The 18,965-nt window shown below is 28.8% G+C and overlaps 2 protein-coding genes across 3 annotated transcripts; both read right to left on the bottom strand.

Annotated features, from left to right (window-relative positions):
* Positions 1-620: 620 nt before the first annotated feature.
* LOC108685290 lies at positions 621-6,533 on the bottom strand. Its single transcript, XM_018190006.1, has 5 exons — positions 5,798-6,533; positions 5,101-5,425; positions 3,172-3,318; positions 2,123-2,251; positions 621-708 (listed from the first exon to the last, which is right to left on the bottom strand). Exons 1-5 carry the CDS (start codon positions 6,531-6,533, stop codon positions 621-623), a joined length of 1,425 nt encoding a protein of 474 aa, XP_018045495.1.
* Positions 6,534-8,657: 2,124 nt separating this feature from the next.
* On the bottom strand, positions 8,658-18,425 carry LOC108685353 (HEAT repeat-containing protein 1). 2 transcript variants are annotated; one of them, XM_018190104.1, is made up of 10 exons: positions 18,216-18,425; positions 17,881-18,029; positions 16,568-16,862; positions 15,708-16,071; positions 11,950-15,228; positions 11,110-11,787; positions 10,565-10,882; positions 10,022-10,464; positions 9,199-9,649; positions 8,658-8,828 (listed from the first exon to the last, which is right to left on the bottom strand). In XM_018190104.1, exons 2-10 carry the CDS (start codon positions 18,020-18,022, stop codon positions 8,658-8,660), a joined length of 6,141 nt encoding a protein of 2,046 aa, XP_018045593.1. In that variant the 5' UTR covers positions 18,023-18,029; positions 18,216-18,425. The 2 variants fall into 2 exon arrangements, with proteins under 2 accessions (XP_018045593.1, XP_018045591.1); XM_018190102.1 differs by lacking the exon at positions 18,216-18,425 and adding an exon at positions 18,120-18,155.
* Positions 18,426-18,965: the final 540 nt, after the last annotated feature.

Below are 18,965 nucleotides of genomic sequence, written 5' to 3'. Positions count from 1 at the left end.
CAATAATTTTATAAGCATTTTTATATGTACTTAATAAATAATGTAATTAATAAGAAATTATTTAATATATCTATTTATTTGAAACATACTTATATTACAACAAATATTACAGTAAGTTATTCGAACTTAGTATAATTATTTGGTAATCAATTCATATGTAGTTGTACTTATTTAATGTACTGTATATTTAATGTACTGTTTTTACTTATTTTTTACATAACGACCTTATATTTATAAACTTTAATTGATTTTAAAGAAAACACAAAATACTTGATGCATTTCGTTTTATAACTTTAATTTTCTTAAATTATTATTCACTTGTATATATCGATCTTCAAATAAATGAAAAAGTATTATCTATCTTAATGAATCAGTCTTTATAAATATTTCTGAAAATACAAGAGAAGCCGTCATAATATATTATACAATATATATTATATAATATTACATAATTAAATAAGATTTATAAAACTAAAAAAAAGTTTAAATATCGTATGTCCAGCTAATTTAGAAATTACCAATGTAATAATTAATATACAAAATACAATTGTATATAACGCAATTATTTTCGACTACAGACATCAGGGTTTAGTCTGCAAGATTCAAAGAAATCATAAACTTTAAATTTCTGTATAAGTATTAAAACTATTAATGGAATAGTCCATTTTGTCCATTTGTTCCGATGATCTTGAAGTGCTTGGCGGGGATCTGTATTCATATAAAATGTGACTTTAAAAATAGAAAAAGTAATAGAATGTTATTAGTAGTGATAGAATGTTATTTAATATTACAATTATATTACTGGATTAATAAGCAAAACATGTTTTTTAACAATTTTTTAATGAATTTAAATGTAGTTTAGTAAAATTTTGTCAATATTAATAAATTATAAATTTAATATTTTATATTTAAATTTTATATTTGTGATTTATTAATGTATTGCGTATATAAAATTATATTTATAGTTGTTAATTGTATTTATAGTTATTGTATTGTTATTTATTGTTGGGAAACTATTATGCTATGTCAGATAAATAACGTTCAGCTCTAATTCAATCGTAAATGCACAAATGTAAAAAATTTATTTTGTAAAATAAAAATGTAAAATTGAAAAAAATAAAAAAGAAAAAAGCGTATAGAATATTCAATTTGATGCACTTTTATCATATGTAATATACAATGCATTTGATGATCAATTGTAAAGGAAACACATAATTTAAAAAAAAATACGTAGGCAAAATGGATAATTTTTTAAATAAGCAATTGTGTATTTTTCTTTACATCGATCGATCATCTTATTATTCTGTTCCTAAAAATAGAAAACTATACTTTAATAATATTGATTGTTTTTGCAAGTGAAGATTGCCAAGGTCGCCTTCATTTTTTTTCATAGAATTATATAACTTTTTTGTAAATAAGGCCTCCATTTTTTTTTGGAATTATATAATGTTTTACATAATATTCTTTTAATTATTCTGTATATAAAAGCATTAAAGGATATCGAAAAATCAATAGTTTATTAGATGTTTTGTATTTTATTCTGACAAATTTGACATAAAAAACCTAGAACATATTATTTATTTTTTGTAATTGTATTAATATTTTTTGTATTGTCTTAATATTTTTATGTATAAAATAATAAGATAAATCAATTGATGTAAAGAAAATACATTGCTTTTTAAGTATGCAAATATAAAATATATAAATTGCATACTTTATTTTTTAAATCATCTATATATTTTTTCTTTACATTAGTTGATAGCTAATGCTCATGCTAACATGAGCATTATGAAATTAAGTTTCAAATACTCTACCTTATCAGAAAAATAATTGTCAAAGCGTAAGAGCAGGAAAAATATAATAATTTAATTTTTCAACCCTAATGATTACTCTGTAGGTTACTCTCTAAATTCTTTGGAGCAGAATCTCACTCTGAAAGAATGAAAAACCTATCTTCAAAAAATGTGGCTCAATTTTCAATCCTTAAATAGTGAGATTTTGTTCTTCAGAGTAATATTCATTCTAAAAATTTTAGAAAATATATTTGAAAAAGCGATGTTTATATATAATTCATAAGATTTATTTTCAGTTATTGTGTGATAAATGTAAAGCGAATAATTACTCCTTAAAAACTCTTGTTTCTTCTGTGTTTTCAGATGAAGCTGTAGAATCTTCTTCAGGTTTCACTCTGATTATAATTATATTCTTGTTTATACTATCGCTCATATCCGTTTGCCTTGCAATGATTGTCCTATATTTATATGAAAAGATATGAAGATCATCTCCACTATTTTAAATAGAATAGACTTACATAAATTTTTCATAATATGATTCCTCTAATTATTCTGGATACAAAAGTACTTAAAATATCAAAAAATCAATAGTTTACGAGATATTTTATATTTTATTTTGGTAGATATATAAAATATAAAACATTTAGCATAAACTATTCATTTTTTTATAACCGTACCTTAATATTTTTATACATAGAGTAATAAAAATTAATCAAATGAATAAAGAAAACACATTGTTGCTTTTCGAAACAAAATATGTAAGAAATTGCATATAAGAAATATGTAAGAAATTTTTTTAAGATCAATTGTGTTTTCTTTGCATCGATTGATGAATATAATTCATGTTAACACTCAATTGATAAATCTCAAATACCTAACTCTAATCGAAAAACGATCATCAAAATGGAAGAGAAAAAATATAACGATTTATTTTCAACGCAATCCTAATTTTGTAATTACTCTGTAGATTATATATACGCGGTATCCAGAAAGTAAGTTTCGTTTTTAAATTTTACCGCCGCAGCGATGCGATGGTGTGCATGAATGATGAACTTGTTGATTCGTTGGTTGATGCAATTTTCAATTATTGGTTTAATTCATACGCCTAGTATGTATTTTAATGTTTAAACAAATAGGAAAGGACACAACACCCGGTGTCCCAGTATAATAAGTGCATCATCAACAACGACGATAACTGTGTAGAAAAATAGTGGTATGTACTTTAAAATTATAAAAATTTTCTGCATATATATATATTTGTTTTCTTTTAAGCCATCGGAACTTACTTTTTGGATAACCCTCGTATGTATTGAAAAAGGCAATGCTTACTTCATAAGACTCATTTATATATATTGATAAATGCAAAACAAATAATTACTTGCTAAGAGAACATTCTATTTCTTCTGTGTTTCCGTTCAAATTATTAGATGAAGTTGCTAAGTCTTCTTGAGATTTTACTTTTTTTGTAGCCGTATCCTTGTTTGTATCGTTGCTCATATCATCCGCAAACTTTGCAGCGATTTCCCTATATTTATGGAATGATTAAAGAAATGTGACGGGGAAATGTAAATTAGTTTTAATTCATGCATATTACTCTGTTATAAAGCGAAAACTGTCGTTTTTGGAAAAATTATTTATACAGTTTAGACGACTATTTTTAAAGTCACTTTAAAAAATTTCTTTCAAAATAAAAACACTCAGAATATTGATATTTTATATATGTATCTTTGTATTTATTTAAAAAAAATAATTTATTATGTCTTAGGAAAATAGAAAATATATTATTTATTAAATACAAGATTTTAGAAAAAAATCTTTTAATTGTATCTCAAGATTTAATTTGCACAAGCTATTATTTGAAATTTAATTTTAACAATTCAAAATTTAATTTAAACAATCCAAAATTTAATTTCATGTTCATAGATGTAAATTATATATATAATGATTGTGAAGTTTGAAACAGATCAGAAGTGAAACAAAATTTAATTATAAATAGAATATTGAAAACGTGTCGTACCATTTGTAATTTCTAAATTAATCACACTAGTAAACTAATTAATTTCGTGTGTAAAATTTAGTTGAAATGAATAAAAGTTAAAATAAAATTTTATATTTTTACTTAACAGTGCTCTTGTATAACGGATAATTTCAATAATAAATTAAAATTTTGTTTCCTATTGACAATTGTGCCTAATAAGGTGTTACTGTCATTATAATTTTAGATATCAAGTATTTTTTCTGTGCAGGTATATGCGTACACATATATACATATACAGGATGTTGTATTTTTTAAACGATCATCCCTCTAAAATTTTCTTTGTTTGCAATTAAAAAAAAACCTTTCAGATAAAATTTATATGGTTTGAAGAGGGACATAAAATGATGTCATTGGTTTGACTTCGGAAAATTGTTTGAAGGTCACGTGAAGTCACTATCAATTTCTTAAATGAAACCCCATATATTTCATTACATTATTCTTATACGTTACTTTGAGGGCTTTTCTAAATACTATGATAAAGTCTTTCTTCAATCAATACTTTTCGAGTTATAATCCTGATGAAAATTTTTCTCAGAACTTTTCATATAATTTTTCAGAATTTCTATATAATTTTATTATATTAATTTTCTCACATTTTTTTATACAAATTGGAACATTTCTCAGAAAATCTATATCTTTTCTCAGGATTTTTCATATATGTTAATTATAAAATATCATAAGATTTCTAAGATTTTTTTATAAGTATAATTTCTGAAATATTATAAAATCTAAAAAATAATATTTTTTTTAAATTATGGGATAAGAAATTTCAGAATATTTCAGAATTCATTCTTGTATGAAGAATTCTGAAAGCTGTAAACTTTCTGTTTTGAAACTTTCTGAGTATTTTTGAAAAATGTTCTAATTTATATAAAAATTAGGAGAAAAATTTTCACAGGAAAGGCTTGAAAGTTATAGTATGGCCGGCATTAGCATTACTTACAAAAAAAATTTAATAAAATTTTAATCATTATCAGGTGTTAGACAAGATTTTGTTATTCACATCTTATGTCACTAACACTTGCTAATGATTAAAATTTCAGATTTTTTTTTATAAATTAGAATACAAAATGTCACTGGCCAGAAACTTTTGCACCCCACTGTATGTGCCTTTTTATATCATATTTGAAAATCAATTTAATGCTTATGTTGATAAGTGCATTGTTAAATATATATACATTTTTCTTAGCTATTGATTATTCTGTTACTATCAATTTTACATTCTTCAGTATTTCATTCAATTTTTGAATATACTGTGTGAGAACTTACCTATGAACGCGTTTTAAATGTAAATTTAAACACCTGGTTGTTGATACTATGTTATATGTTTTATTACAAATGTTGCATATAGCAGTCATATTGTTTCCTGGTGTGAAATAATCCCATATCCAACTAATTTTACGATCTTCCTTCTCCTTTTCTGTTAATTTGTCTGGATGGACCAACCTCAAGTGGCAAGGTAATTCAGGTACATACTTATAACTAAATACTTCAGAACAATGATTGCATTTTGCTTTATTTGTGATTAATTTTGTGTAATTTTTACGTATCCAACGTCGAACTGGAATCCGTTCATCATCTTCTTCTTCCTCCTCTGTCATTATAAAAAAAATATTGCTTAAAATGATTTAATTAGCAAATAATTCAGCTGTATTAATCGATTGCTTATATTAAATTTATATATTTACATACGAGAATTAGAAAACGAAAGTCAACTATGCAAAAATTAATATCATTTTATAATTACTAATTTAAATTAAAAAAAAAACTTGTTATGATTGTTATGATTGTTATTAACGTAAAATAATAAATTATAATAAATTTATCTTTTTCTTTTCTGAAAACAAAACTATCAAAATTTGAATATATTTTAAATATAAGATTATGTAATAGATTATACATATTTATGTATATTTTTATATAATTTTATATACTTAAATATTGTTATACGTGAAAAATTTTTTACCGGGTAAATAATTTAGTTTATTGCACTCCTTTTGTTTTTTCCCATATGCTAAGCATTTGTTTGGGTCATGTTTTGTATTACATACACTGCAGTTGATTTTTTGTGTCGCCTTCTTACCTCTGATTCTATTGGACTTCTGTGTTACCTTTTTTCTTAGACCATATTTCTTTAGTTTGCCTTGTAGATTTCTTTCTCGAGTCTCAGCGGCTCTGCAGTAATTAATTGCCTTTTGCAAATTAAGATCTTCCATTTTTAGAAATTTATCCTGTAGTGTTTTGTCTCTTATTCCAAACACAATTTTATCTCGAATCATTCTGTTAGTCATTATACCAAATTCACACATTTGACTCAGCTTTTTTATATCTGTTAAAAAGTTGTCAAATGTTTCATCTTCTTGTTGTATTCTACTAAAAAACTTAAATGTTTCATGGACAACATTTTTCTTAGGATTGCAATGCTCTTCGAAACATTGCAACACTTTTGCCAAGTCCTTCTTCTCTGCTTCTCGAAGATTAAATTTATTGAATAATTCAATACCATCTTTGCCGACAATATTTAATAATATAGCAATTTTAACTTCATCCGATTTTATAATATTATTTGTTACTTTTAAAAATATATCGAAACTTTGCCTAACCTTGTGCCAGTTCTCATTAAGATTTCCATTTGCACCTAATCCTTTTGGTAGTTTGCAAAGTAGTTTCATTTTACATTCGGTACTGTTTGTATTTTCCATGACTAACCTCTCTCAATGATTAATGAACTTATATCTTTTCTTCCTTTTATTATTATAGCCTATTACAATATAACTTTTAATACATATTTAACAACACTTCAAGACTACTATATTATGTATATTTATCGGAATACAATTATTTATACACATTGATAAGCTAGTAACAATATATAATATCCTTGAGAGAGTCATTTGTCTGCTCGTTAGTCTCGGTTAATCTTTAAGTGCGTTGGTTACTGTTGATTACTGCGTCCTATTTCACTCGCGAACGTGGTGAAACATTTTATCTTTGTTGTTCACCGACATTAAAGAAGGATAAAATGATATATCATGCGCATTATGGGGCTCCACACAATAAAAGGAAGAAAATAAGAATGTCAACCTATCAGAAATTGTGTATTCCACAATACATGATTTCTGATAGGTTGAAATCTTTAATCTTTATTCCTAATTCCTTATTCCTTCTATTATAGCTGCACCTTTATTCTCTGTTCCCTATTCCTTTTATTATGCGAAGCTCTTTTATGTGAAACAGAATGCCGTTCATCTAAATGTGTCCATGAATGTGTTCCCACTTGCGCTTTCAATATGATTAGTGGAATTTTCTTCTGATATTCGTAACCGCATTCCGTTATTCAAATTTACTCTACAAAAATTTGTAATACCAATGGAAAATTACTTTTTAAAAAATAACAAAAAGTTACAGTTACTCGTACTGAGTAGAAAAAATAACAAGTTATCATTATTAATTATTGATTTTTAAAAAGTTATCGTTACTTGAAAAAGTAACTTTTCGTTATTTTTCTGTTACTTTTTTGAAATCGACTAATCTTCGATCATAACTTCGTTACAAGTAACGAGTTACTTCCATTCCCTTGAATACCTATGCATAGAATTACTGCCCTACTGAAAAAAGGTCATAAAGTTATATAACGAAATCATGTATAATTAAATTAGATAACGGATTGTTTCTAAATGAGTACGTATTTTTTAAAATCACAAAATATAATGATGTGTTTTTTCTTCTATTTCTATCGTTTAATTCCTTAAAATTTGATAACTATAAAAAACTTGAATAAATTATTAAAGTGCTCTTTTTTTTTTAAAATATCAATATTAAATAATCGATAAAAATGCTTAAAATAAATTGAAATTTATTAAAGTTAAATTTTTATTTTTATTTACGTAAAATTGTTATGACAATTGTGTACGAAATAACAAAATAATTATAAATGTAGAAAATACCATGGAAAATATCAGAATTAAAAAATATAACAATAAACCTGAAAGACTGACACAATAAAGAAATTTTCTTTGTTTTTAATCCTTTAAAGATTTACAAACTTACGATTTGAGAGAGATAGAGAGAGAGAGAGAGAGAGAGAGAGAGAGAGAGAGAATTTTTTTTTAAATTGGGAGGTATTGGAAGTCAGTTTGAAAGGAGAGCTTTGACTATGCTACTATAAAATGCTACTATAAAAATGTTGATCTATTTTTAATCTACAATTTTTATCTACAATCTTGATCACAAAACGTATTATTTTTTTACATTATAGTACAGAATAATGAAAATATGCTTATGACGTAATAAGCTCAAGAATTACATGATCAATACACACATGTCGATATACACATACCTTGACCCAAAATATAAAAATTATTCTCAAAAGTTCTCGATATTTAAAATAATATTCATAGTATAATAACTAACTGAGAGCACAACACAGTTTTTATTAGCATATATAATATATAATACTTTGCGTTACATATAATTTTTCTTGAATTCAAATATACGAAATGTTTCAACTTAATTCAGACCATATTCAACAAATTACTGAAATAAATTAAATGAAATTGATAACGAACTCGTGATAAATATTAGGTATAATTTGTATAAGATTGCAGATAAATTAAAAATAAAACAACATAAAAGCCGAAGTTTTTGTTTCAAATCTGATTTCCAATAGATTAATTCCTAAACAAACTTATTAATCAAACATTCACGAATCTTTTAAAAGACTTTTAAAAAAATTTTTTTTGTTAAATTGTGATTTATTCAGATTTACTCTGTACACATTTACATATTTATTATATTAGGCTAAAACATATTCACATTAGAAATGTTTAAAAATATTTCTGCAAAGGTTCTCCTAAAATTTCTTCTAAAGTTCGAACAGCATTTTGCGCACACTTCTCTGTAGCTTCGTCTTCGTCTTCCAACATCTCCGCCAAGAATGGTACGGTTTCTGGCAATAATGGCATAAAATCCTCACCGAGTTTTCTCGCGATTTCCACCTAGATCGCAATAATTATTTAAATTAAAAGATAAACAAAGATAATTTAAATGAGAAATATAATAAAAAAACAACAGTTTAATTTCTATGTAAATTATGATCATATGTAGATATAAGCGATATAAATAGTTTTTAATAAAAAATAATTACCTTATTAAATTTTATTTGAATATATTGAATTTTTTATTCGTTTATAATAATTTATTATCTAAATTCTTTATGAATTAGCATAATTTATTTTAAATGGAGTTAAAAAAAAGATTTTAAACAAGTATATCTTACTAAATTTTAAAAATAAAAATAGAAACTTCCTTGCGTAATAACTTTTATATTATAAACATATAAATTAAATTCACCATATATGATCTTACCAATGCATTTAAAGCTGTGCTTCTGACGTAAGGCTTTGCATGTCTCGTCTTCAGTAACGTTTGATAGACCAGTTGTTTGTGCAATGAATCGTCGGAAATGGCGCTAGCGAAAGAAGCTATGCAAGGTACAATGAGCTGACTAGCTCGAATCTCATATTCTTCTCTCGTTCCCATTGTGTTTTCCACCTGATCTACTATCGGTTGCATGAGAATCTCATATCGGTTCTCAACGACGACGTTATGCACATCATAACTGAATACCCGATAAAGTGTCAACAGAATTGCCTCTACCAGCTCAATTCTGCTGGATTCATCGGGAAGCGTCAATTCTTGCGGAGTATCCGTTACGAACATGTTGTTGCTGCTCAGTAACGATGCCGCATGCTTCAAAAAAAGTCCAGTGAATAGAACGAACAGGGACTTCAAGCATTCTGCTATATTTGCCGATAATCTAAACAGAGAATTAAAAATCACACAGTTGATAAGAATTGATGGATATAAGATGTACTATTTTTCGTTAATTTACTATGTTAATAAATTAAAATAAATTTCCAAATTATCGTATTAAAGAAAAATCGTATATATTTTAAAGCATTTCAAGCTACTTGTAAGCTATTGATCTATAAAATTAAATTTATATTTATTTCAATTACGTAAAACCCATTTAATCTTACTATTGATAAAAGATAATATATAATAAACGATATAAGTATTGATTAATTAAATGTTTGATATCACGCGATTAGTAGGAATGTATAATTGCTTTGAAAAAGATCTATAATTTAGTACAATTTAATTTTTATTGATTTTATATTGTTGATACCTGTAGAATGTTATACTCCGTTGTTTGTGCTGTGTATCATTCGCTGCCCATCTATAAAGTTTATCATAGAATGGTCTAAACGTTACTTCGCTCAATTTCAAGAGTAATGCTACCAATGCTTTACTAGCGCTTTCTTCAACCGCAACGATGCTTTTTAATGTAATTTGTTGGTCGTTTTCCATATTATCTTCGATTTGTTCACGGAATTGAAGAACTTGGAGGAAGAAATTGGCGAGATTGTCGACTTCTACCTTCAGTTCTGTTGGAGGCACACTGTCAAAGGATTCTGCTAGCACGTTCATCAAGGATGGTATACATATATAAGATTTTGTGTCTAATAATAATTGATAAGTTCCATTAACAGCTGGCAGCAGCACTCGCAGAGGTATGCAACTGGATAATTTCTGCGTTGTTGCCTTCAGACGCGAAATAACGATACTAGCCTATCAAAAAACAATTAAGTTCAATTAAGCTTCAAAAAAAACCAACGAAATTTCTGCAATAGATATCATAATCTTGGTAGACAAAACATTAAATGAATACCTTAGGATGATCTGTGTTGGTATACTGAGAATTAAGCATTGTCAATTCGTACAAAAGTTGATCTAAGTAGAGTGACAGGAAATTTCCCAAAGATTCCACTATCTTTTGTAATGCACTCACGATGCTGATGACTATAACATCCGGCACATTTTGATAGCAATGAGTTTTTAGCAACTTCAAAATTGCAGGCACAAATTTATTCAGCGAATACAGAGCATGGGTTCGCATTGAACTACATAATTCTGCTACACACAACGCTGCATTGGCTAATACTGGACCATTTTTGGATTCCAACAATTCCGTTGTTATATCCAAAATCTGTGAATAATCATTAGTATATAATGTTATAAATAATAATTATATAATTATAGTATTATAATTATTATATTATAGTATAAGAGAAGCATTATAAATAATTATACTGAACTTAATAATATTAATTTTTCTGAAGAAGATTATTAAATAATCAAATATTTTCTTAGAAATATTATGTAAAATATTAAATAAAAATTTATTATTCAAATTTATTATTCAAATATACGTACTGGTCTAAAAACAGCAGGACGGTCAATGGCCAATAATTTCGTCAGTAGTTTCAAAGATATCAATACAGTCTGTTGTACGATTTCTTGTTCTTGGCTTTCAACCTTTACTTCAACTTTGAAGAAGTCTGTTAAAGGTTTAATCAAACTCAGAAGTTCTTCGTGAGTATCTTCACTAAATTTCTTCTGAAGCAGTCTTGCATTTAACAATTCTAGAGCTTTCTTCTTTACTAATAGGACTTCATGTTTTAGGAGGGTCTTGATACTCTGAAGGAACAGAGTGTTTGGTAATAGATTGTTCACTAAATCCAACACATCGTACAAATGGTGTAGTAATACTTTCCAGTATTTGGCGCTTGGTCTGTTCTGATGCTGATCAGCGATCTTCGAGATGATCTGAATCAACATAATCAACTCGATCGCCAAATGATCGCAGTGCTTATTTATACTATCTGTCTCATCCTGGTTTAGCACAGCTACACGATTGATAAAATCCTCGGACGACAAAAGATTACTGAGAAATTGCACAGCCGTTATCTTATAATGCCGAAGGCTTTTTGGTGTGGACTTAGTCACGTCATAAATATTTTTGTATTGAAATTTCATTGCTTCCCTTCTGCCCTGTTCTTCTTCAATATCAGTTGGTAAGAGCTTGATGAATTGAACCACCTTTGTGCAAATCTGAAATGAAAATCAGGAAAGTTTTTGTTATATCTCTATAATAAAAAAATAAAATTATCTTTTTGAAAAAAATCACTAAAACAGTGTTAAAATTTTATATAAAAAATTCTCATAATCAATCAATGGCTAAATCCTAAATTGAAATGATTATCGAAAACTGACCTGAAGTAATCGATATGGCGGAAATTCTTGAGACACCTGAAGAGCAAAATCTAACCACTGTGTGGGATGTTCGACCTTCTGGCTTGCTATCTTCATAACGTAGCTCTCGAAAGTCAGCAGATAATACAAATGCAGATGATTGTCGAGAAGCTGCAACAACTTGACAAAGAGTGGCATCCGCCTGTGCTCGGGAATGTGAGGCAACGAGACAATAAAGGTCCTCAGCAATTCGCAAGCATGTGTCGCATTGTCAGTTGCGTTTATGATTGGTACCACCGTTTCCAGAGTCTTGGAGATGATTTGTATGGAATAAGCGTCGTCTTGCCGCACCATCGTGCTGCCCATAAATGTGAAAATTGGCATGAGATTAAAAAGAGCATGATGGACATTCATATTCTTTAAAAATTCGACCAACACCAGCAATGCATGATGATGTGTCTGTGGATTGCGCGACGTTCTGATGCACTTGACAATAAGCGAAATTTGCAAGTCAGCGTCACGTATTGGCAGTTTCTTCTTCATCATCCAAAAGATTGTTGAGAGAAGCAGCTGATTCGTATATTCGATTGGGCTCTGCTCCTCCAGACTCAGACAAACGTTTAGCAAATCAAACAGTACACCATAAAGCAGTTCCTCATTCTGAATGTTGTCGGCATGCTCTGCAAGCTCCAATAAGATAACACCGCGCTTCCACGCTCGACTGTGAATCATCGCCGAATGCGCCAACTGAGTTTGACTTTGTCGCTTTTTCCGCTTTCTTTCGCTTGACTTTATTTCCAAGCTTACCTCCTTTTGAATTTGATTGCTCGTCATGGCCTTTAATTCTGAAATTAAGATCGTCGCATCCACGTGCAACCGGCGAAGTGTCTTTCCCGCGACAGAAACTACATTGTTAATCTCGCAATCAATCATCACGTCCAAGATTTTAGACAGGATGCTCACTTTGACATCATGAGACATTGCATCAAAGAGTATATCAATTCGTTTTAGCACCATGATGCTCGGCGAAGTTCGATTACCATTTTCTAAAACTGCACAGGATTCGTGTACCTGAATGCATGTTGTGAAGAGCAACCAAACTTTGTCGTCCTTCAAGGCATCAATTGTGTTTATGGTAAAACGGTCTAATATATTTCGTAAAGCACTACCAGCAGGTCGATTTTTTGGATCTTCCATTAGCTTTTGTACAAGCTGAAGACCTATCGGAGCCAGTTGCTGGAGGATTTCGGTACTATTAACATTCACTAAAATATCAAGGAGTTGTGATCTTTGAGTCAGAGAAATTTTTGATTCTTCGTTTTGCTGTGTCACCATGTCAAATAATAATTTCTGAGTTTGTTGCAACTTCTTATATTCTTTTATTTGATGAGAAACATGTGGATCTGGAGAGAGGAAGAAGTAGAAGTTGAATGCAAGTTCATCAGGATCACTGCAGATTTCTGCACTTTTTGTCGCTAGTTTCTGCAGCAACACGAAGAATGGTTCCGTATTGAGACTAAAAGTCTGTGTTATCTTTTTTAAAATATCTATTGCCACTCTTCTGCATTCGTTGTTACGTCTTGCCAACGAAAGTAGCAAATTGGTAACAAAGTCTTGATCCTCAAATGCCCAGTGGACGGATTTACACTGATTTAATAGTAATAAAGAAATCTGTAAACAGTGATAGGATGTTTTTGTTTTTATGGGTTCTGCATAGAACTGCGCAAGAAAGCAGATAAGATCCTTCACTGTGGTAAAATGAAGCTGGAAGAAGATTTGTAGACATCTAGAATAGTGCTTTCGCCAACTTTTATTGTCCATGCCCTCAATGAACATCTCTAGAAGTCGCAGAATCAGATTGCTTCGTTCCGCGTTGTTATCGAAATCAAGTTTTGATTCGGATTTAATATTCAATCGCCTATGCACCATTTCAAGAACGTAAGTACCTGCTTGAAGCGGCAAAATTCCCTCAGATGTGAGCTTCAGAGCCATTTGAATGTTGTTGCCGGTAATATTGTTACAGTTGCGAAGTAGCTTAACGTGTGAATATGTCTTAATCATCTCCGTGGCTATTTCAATCACGTCCCGTGCAGTTTTAGCTGGCATTGAGCCTACGGGTACTCTGCAGACTGATCCTAATAGTATCATATTGAAAAATAAAGACGCCGCATCGCCGTGCGACATTTGTTGCCGCATGGAATTCAATATATTCTCTGTAGGCGGTAGCAACGCATGGTTTAATATGTTGTGAAAAGCAGCAGAAGATATCGCTTCGGCATTCAAATTAGATTTATTAATGTCTTGCATCACGCTTTGCATATACATATTATTCTTAGCAAAGTTTGAATTGAGAACTTCCATAGCAATTTCTACATCTACATCCGTAGCTGGAAATAAATATGGTAAAGCTGTGATAAAAACGCTAGTATCGTCACTTTCATCGCAAAGTTCTAACAGCGTCTTCAGAGCTGACTTAGCTAACACTTTCCTCGATGCTGTGTGACACGTTGATAACAAAACCAGTAACTCATCTATCAGAGTATCTGTGGGTAACAAATTAATCAATTTCTTCGTAGGAAAAGATAGTAGAGTCTTTACAACGTTAACGTCGTCATCATAAAATCTTGCTTGAAGAGTACTCGTCATCATGTTGCGAAAACTTTCGGACACATTGATGTTGTTCTTAGCGAGAATTTCAAGAGCAATCACTCGTTGCGCAGCGCTGATGTGCGTCAGTTTGTTCAGAATCTCGACGGATTCGTGTGTGTCCTTAGTGCCAAAAGACCATGAAGTAAGGAAATGTAACGCTTGTTTAGATTTTTCATCAGATTCGCTCTGCTTCATCAATTTTTTTAGATATTTATCAAAATTCTCTGGGTAGCTGCGCTCAAAAGTCTGGTAAAATCTCACTAGAAAACTTTTTATTTCGCTACTTAAAACTTCATCTTTGAAGTCGCATGTTAATGTAGTTAAAATAGCATCCGCTGTCTCATCATCGAGTCTAATGTGCTCCAGCATATTGCTGAGCATGTTTTGCACACTACTCTCGGAGATAAATTGGCAAGCGGCTCGAAGAAAATGTAGAATAAATCTCGAGACATTAGTACCCAACTGAATTGTTGCAACAATCGTCGTAACAAACCAAGGTAGCTCAGATAATTGAAGGATCAAACTTTGCGGTATAATAGTTAATTGAGATTGATAAAGATGGAGTAAAAAAATAGTAGCTTCCTGTTTCATGTGTGTATTCTTGAACGTCGTCAACAATAATTTCTCTATTGTGTCGTCATTCAATTTCGCCTATAAATTTAATATCAAAATATCAATACATAATTAAAACTTGGATATAATATTAAAAAAAACTTCAAATATTTATATATTATAATTTTAATTTACAAATATAAAAAAAAATAATTGATTTATAATTATAGTATAGAAAAATATATAAAAAGTTGTATTTTTACAATGTATTACAAAATTGAAGTATTCATTTAATAAAAGATAAAAAAATTTGCATGCTTATTATCTATATATAAACATACAAAAGGATCTAAAGCAAAATCAAAAATGTACATAATTTGTGTATACTTGTACATTTATATGTAATTGTTATATTCACTGTTAACTATGTTGTCTCATACAGACTATCTTTTTATCTTTTATTTTATGATTCTCTTAGATTCTTATCTTACTTATCTCTACTGAATTTACTCATTTAAGTTTTAAGATAGAAATATTTGAAAAACAATAAAATATAATTAAAACAGAGCAAATTTAACCTTTGTTATCAGTTTTGCAATAATCATATAGCTGCTGGCAGCAAAATCAAGAATGGGACTTCTCAAGCCTTGAAGGAGAGTCGGTAATAAATAGTTTACTTCAATCTCAGTAATGGCTATTAGTTCAATCATTCCTAACACTGCCGTAGTGTAAAAGGAATACAAAGTGGTCAGACAAGATGCTTTGTCGGAATAAGTCTTCGTGGCAAATGTCACATGAGTACATAGCGTCTTCAGGAATCCTTTATCTGAGATCAAACGATTGATGAGAATTGCGGAAGATAAAGGTATACCGCGTTTTTGCATAGGCATTAACCAATGCCACTTATTGCTCTCATCTGACAGATCTATCAGTTGCAGGGCTCTTAAAAAATAATAAATTTTTAATCGATTTCTTAAAGATAGATACGTGTTAATAGAAATGTACATAAGAAAGTATTATAAGTTAAAAAAATAATTATTTCATTTAAATTTATTGTTTCTGATATTTTAATCATAATGAATTATTGTTCATATGTATATTAATTTTATTAAAAAGTTGATTGAAGAATATAAAGAAATACAAAATTAAATCATACTGAAATATAGATTATCAACTTACGTCAATAACCCATATTTTATATGGAAATGTTTTTACAATTATAATATAATAATAAAAATTTGATAGTTATATTCTTAAATTTATATATAAATTATGTTTTCTCTCTCTCTCTTTCTCTCTCTCTCTCTCTCTCTCTCAAATGATTGATAGATATGTTTAAAGTTTCACTGGACTACACTACAACTAGATGGAAAGTTGTAATGTAGTCTAGTGTAGATTAATAAAAGAACAAACTATCTAATAACTATCTAATACATACCTAACAAATATACGAGTTTCATGATACGGTAGGATCAAAAGAATAAATTGCTCTTTATTATAGTGATGAATATAATATCTAAATACAAGCCATTCCAGAGCTTTATGACAGGCATTTAATAAGAAGTATGGAGTCGATAATAATAGAAATTTTGCAATTTCTGCATCCAGTTGCTTATTTAATGTAATATTCTGGACAGCTCTCTCGAAGTTTACAGAACTCTGTGCAAATAGTGTGCCTTGAAATTCATCAAATACTGATGAAAGTTTCTGTAATTCCTCCAAACCACTCTGGCCTAAGAACAGATAAGAAAGTATAATCAGAAATAATACATTTTTTTTACAAATACAGCTTTGACAAAAAAATATTAAGATATTTGTATTTTTTTCATTGAATTGAAATTTTTTTGCATTGTCTATTGGTTTTATTGGTATTATATGTATATAAATTTAAAGTTCTTAAAACAAAGCATAATTTACAGCTAACACTATAAATCAATTTTTGCATTAATTTTAAATAATTAATAAAAAACCTAATATGTTTAGCTAAGCTGTATACCTTTCTTACAATTTAGAAACACATTTCTTTTAAACTTAGTTAGAAAGTTATAAAGACAAAAAATAGATAGTAAGAGAAGAAGTTCTTACACACTGTTTCAACCAGCCTATTAAAAGAGATTCTTATGGTAAAAATACTTTCCATGATTTGATATATAATCCTATTTTTTTGACCAGGTTTGAATCTGGGCCTTCGGCGTAGAGAACAGACTCACATTTCTCTGCATCATGATCTTGATATTTGAAATATGTCAAATATTTTTATTGAATTCTTAATATTTTTAACAAATTAATTTTGTTGAAAATTGACATTCGATAAAATTTCCCATTGCAAAAGTCTAACCTTTGTCATAAATTTTCTCAAAAATTATCCAGTAAAAAAATCTAAGTTTATAAAGATTTGTATACTAACACTGCATAGATATTGTTTTGGATTTTAAGCAATTTTTTAAATTCATCATTCACTTTACATATTGATTAAATTGATTCTTCCAAATCTGAAGATTTCGAAATAAATTGAAACTAAAGCACAAAGCTCATGTTTATTATAATACATAAATATATAATTGGAGTAACATAAAACGGAGCTATTAAAAAGATAAATTACTAAATAAAAATGAATATTATAAAATAAAATAATATAGTTACAAATTTTACTAAAATAATATAAAATTTAATTTAGATACTTAATATTAACATAAATATGACAGAAAGGAAATACATTACATTAATACAAAAAAAAAGGAAAAAACTAACCTATACTCAGCACAGTGTCCCTATCCAAATTCGCAGCCTCCTTTGGGTCAAACAGCAAGCTAGGACGTTTTTTATCCTGTAGCAGTAAATTTGTCTGTGGAGTTCTTAATTTTTTAAGTTGTGCTGCTAACGACGTTGCCATTGTTAATCTAAAAAACAAGCCGCAAGTATAGACAATTTCTAACCTAACTTCTAAAAGAATTGTTTTCAATACAATTTCTTTAGAATTAAGAACTTACGAAGTCTTCTTCTGTCACAACAAAATTTATAAAAAATTAAAATCAATTCAATATATAAAATTTTAAAAATAAAGTTGATACAATTTTATAAGATACATCGCATCTTTCCATAACCACGTGCTTCTTGATCTCCTTGTCTGATCAACTCGGGAGCTCTGGCGGGAGTTGTGCTCCGGGCTAACCGGCAACTGCGGCTATCCATAGATCTACTCGCGTTGCACGAAATCCCCAAATATTTTGCACTTAAAATGAGATGGATATATAAGATCTGTTTTTTATTATTGCACTCTGAACCGGTGCAATAAGTTAAAGTGAAAAAAATGTATATTATATACTGTGTACTACTAGTTCAGAAAATGTAGCAATAAAAAACAGACCTATATTTGGCTTTGAAAAGAAGCAAAAAGCGAATGCAAAAAATGCGAGCAACGCGAACAGATCTCATGCCGTCCATGGTGCTTCTACGCTTCCATCATAGATTTGTTTTTTTAGATGAACTTTTCATCTTTCTTCCTCTTTTTTCTTCTCGGAGAAAAAAGGAAAAAAGATGAATTAATGCAAAAGTTCAACTAAAAAGAACAGACCTCATATAGTGCATCTCTTATGGTGGCAAGACTGGCAGGTAGAGTGCATGAGCGTCCCTAGAAACAAGTCTCTAGAATGAACCTATTTTTGATTGGCTTGTTAAAAAAATGACGGAACCAATCATATATTAGATAGATAATTGAACACTTAAAAAATTCAAAAAAGTAGATGTGATACGTGTCCATGCTAAATTATTTGTTAAATTGTTTTAAAAAATATAAATATAAATTATAATTTATGGATTATTTAAACATTTTAATA

Source organism: Atta colombica, unplaced genomic scaffold (assembly GCF_001594045.1).
Source record: "Atta colombica isolate Treedump-2 unplaced genomic scaffold, Acol1.0 scaffold150, whole genome shotgun sequence".
In the NCBI taxonomy this organism is placed as follows: domain Eukaryota; kingdom Metazoa; phylum Arthropoda; class Insecta; order Hymenoptera; family Formicidae; genus Atta; species Atta colombica.
The sequence above is the reverse complement of the archived record's forward strand: the minus strand, read 5'-3'. Positions and strand labels throughout refer to the sequence as shown.

Excerpts from the sequence above, each read along its gene's own strand:
- LOC108685353 (XM_018190104.1), bottom strand. The coding sequence starts at position 18,022 with ATGGCAACGTCGTTAGCAGCACAACTTAAAAAATTAAGAACTCCACAG. Across the intron at positions 11,788-11,949 it reads CGCCATATCGATTACTTCAG|ATTTGCACAAAGGTGGTTCA; the intron begins GTCAGTTTTCGA and ends TTTTCATTTCAG. Across the intron at positions 9,650-10,021 it reads CGGAGTATAACATTCTACAG|ATTATCGGCAAATATAGCAG; the intron begins GTATCAACAATA and ends TTCTCTGTTTAG.
- LOC108685290 (XM_018190006.1), bottom strand. The coding sequence starts at position 6,533 with ATGGAAAATACAAACAGTACCGAATGTAAAATGAAACTACTTTGCAAA. Across the intron at positions 5,426-5,797 it reads TAAACTAAATTATTTACCCG|AGGAGGAAGAAGAAGATGAT; the intron begins GTAAAAAATTTT and ends TTATAATGACAG. Across the intron at positions 2,252-3,171 it reads ATAGAATGTTCTCTTAGCAA|GACAATCATTGCAAGGCAAA; the intron begins GTAATTATTTGT and ends ATATAAATATAG.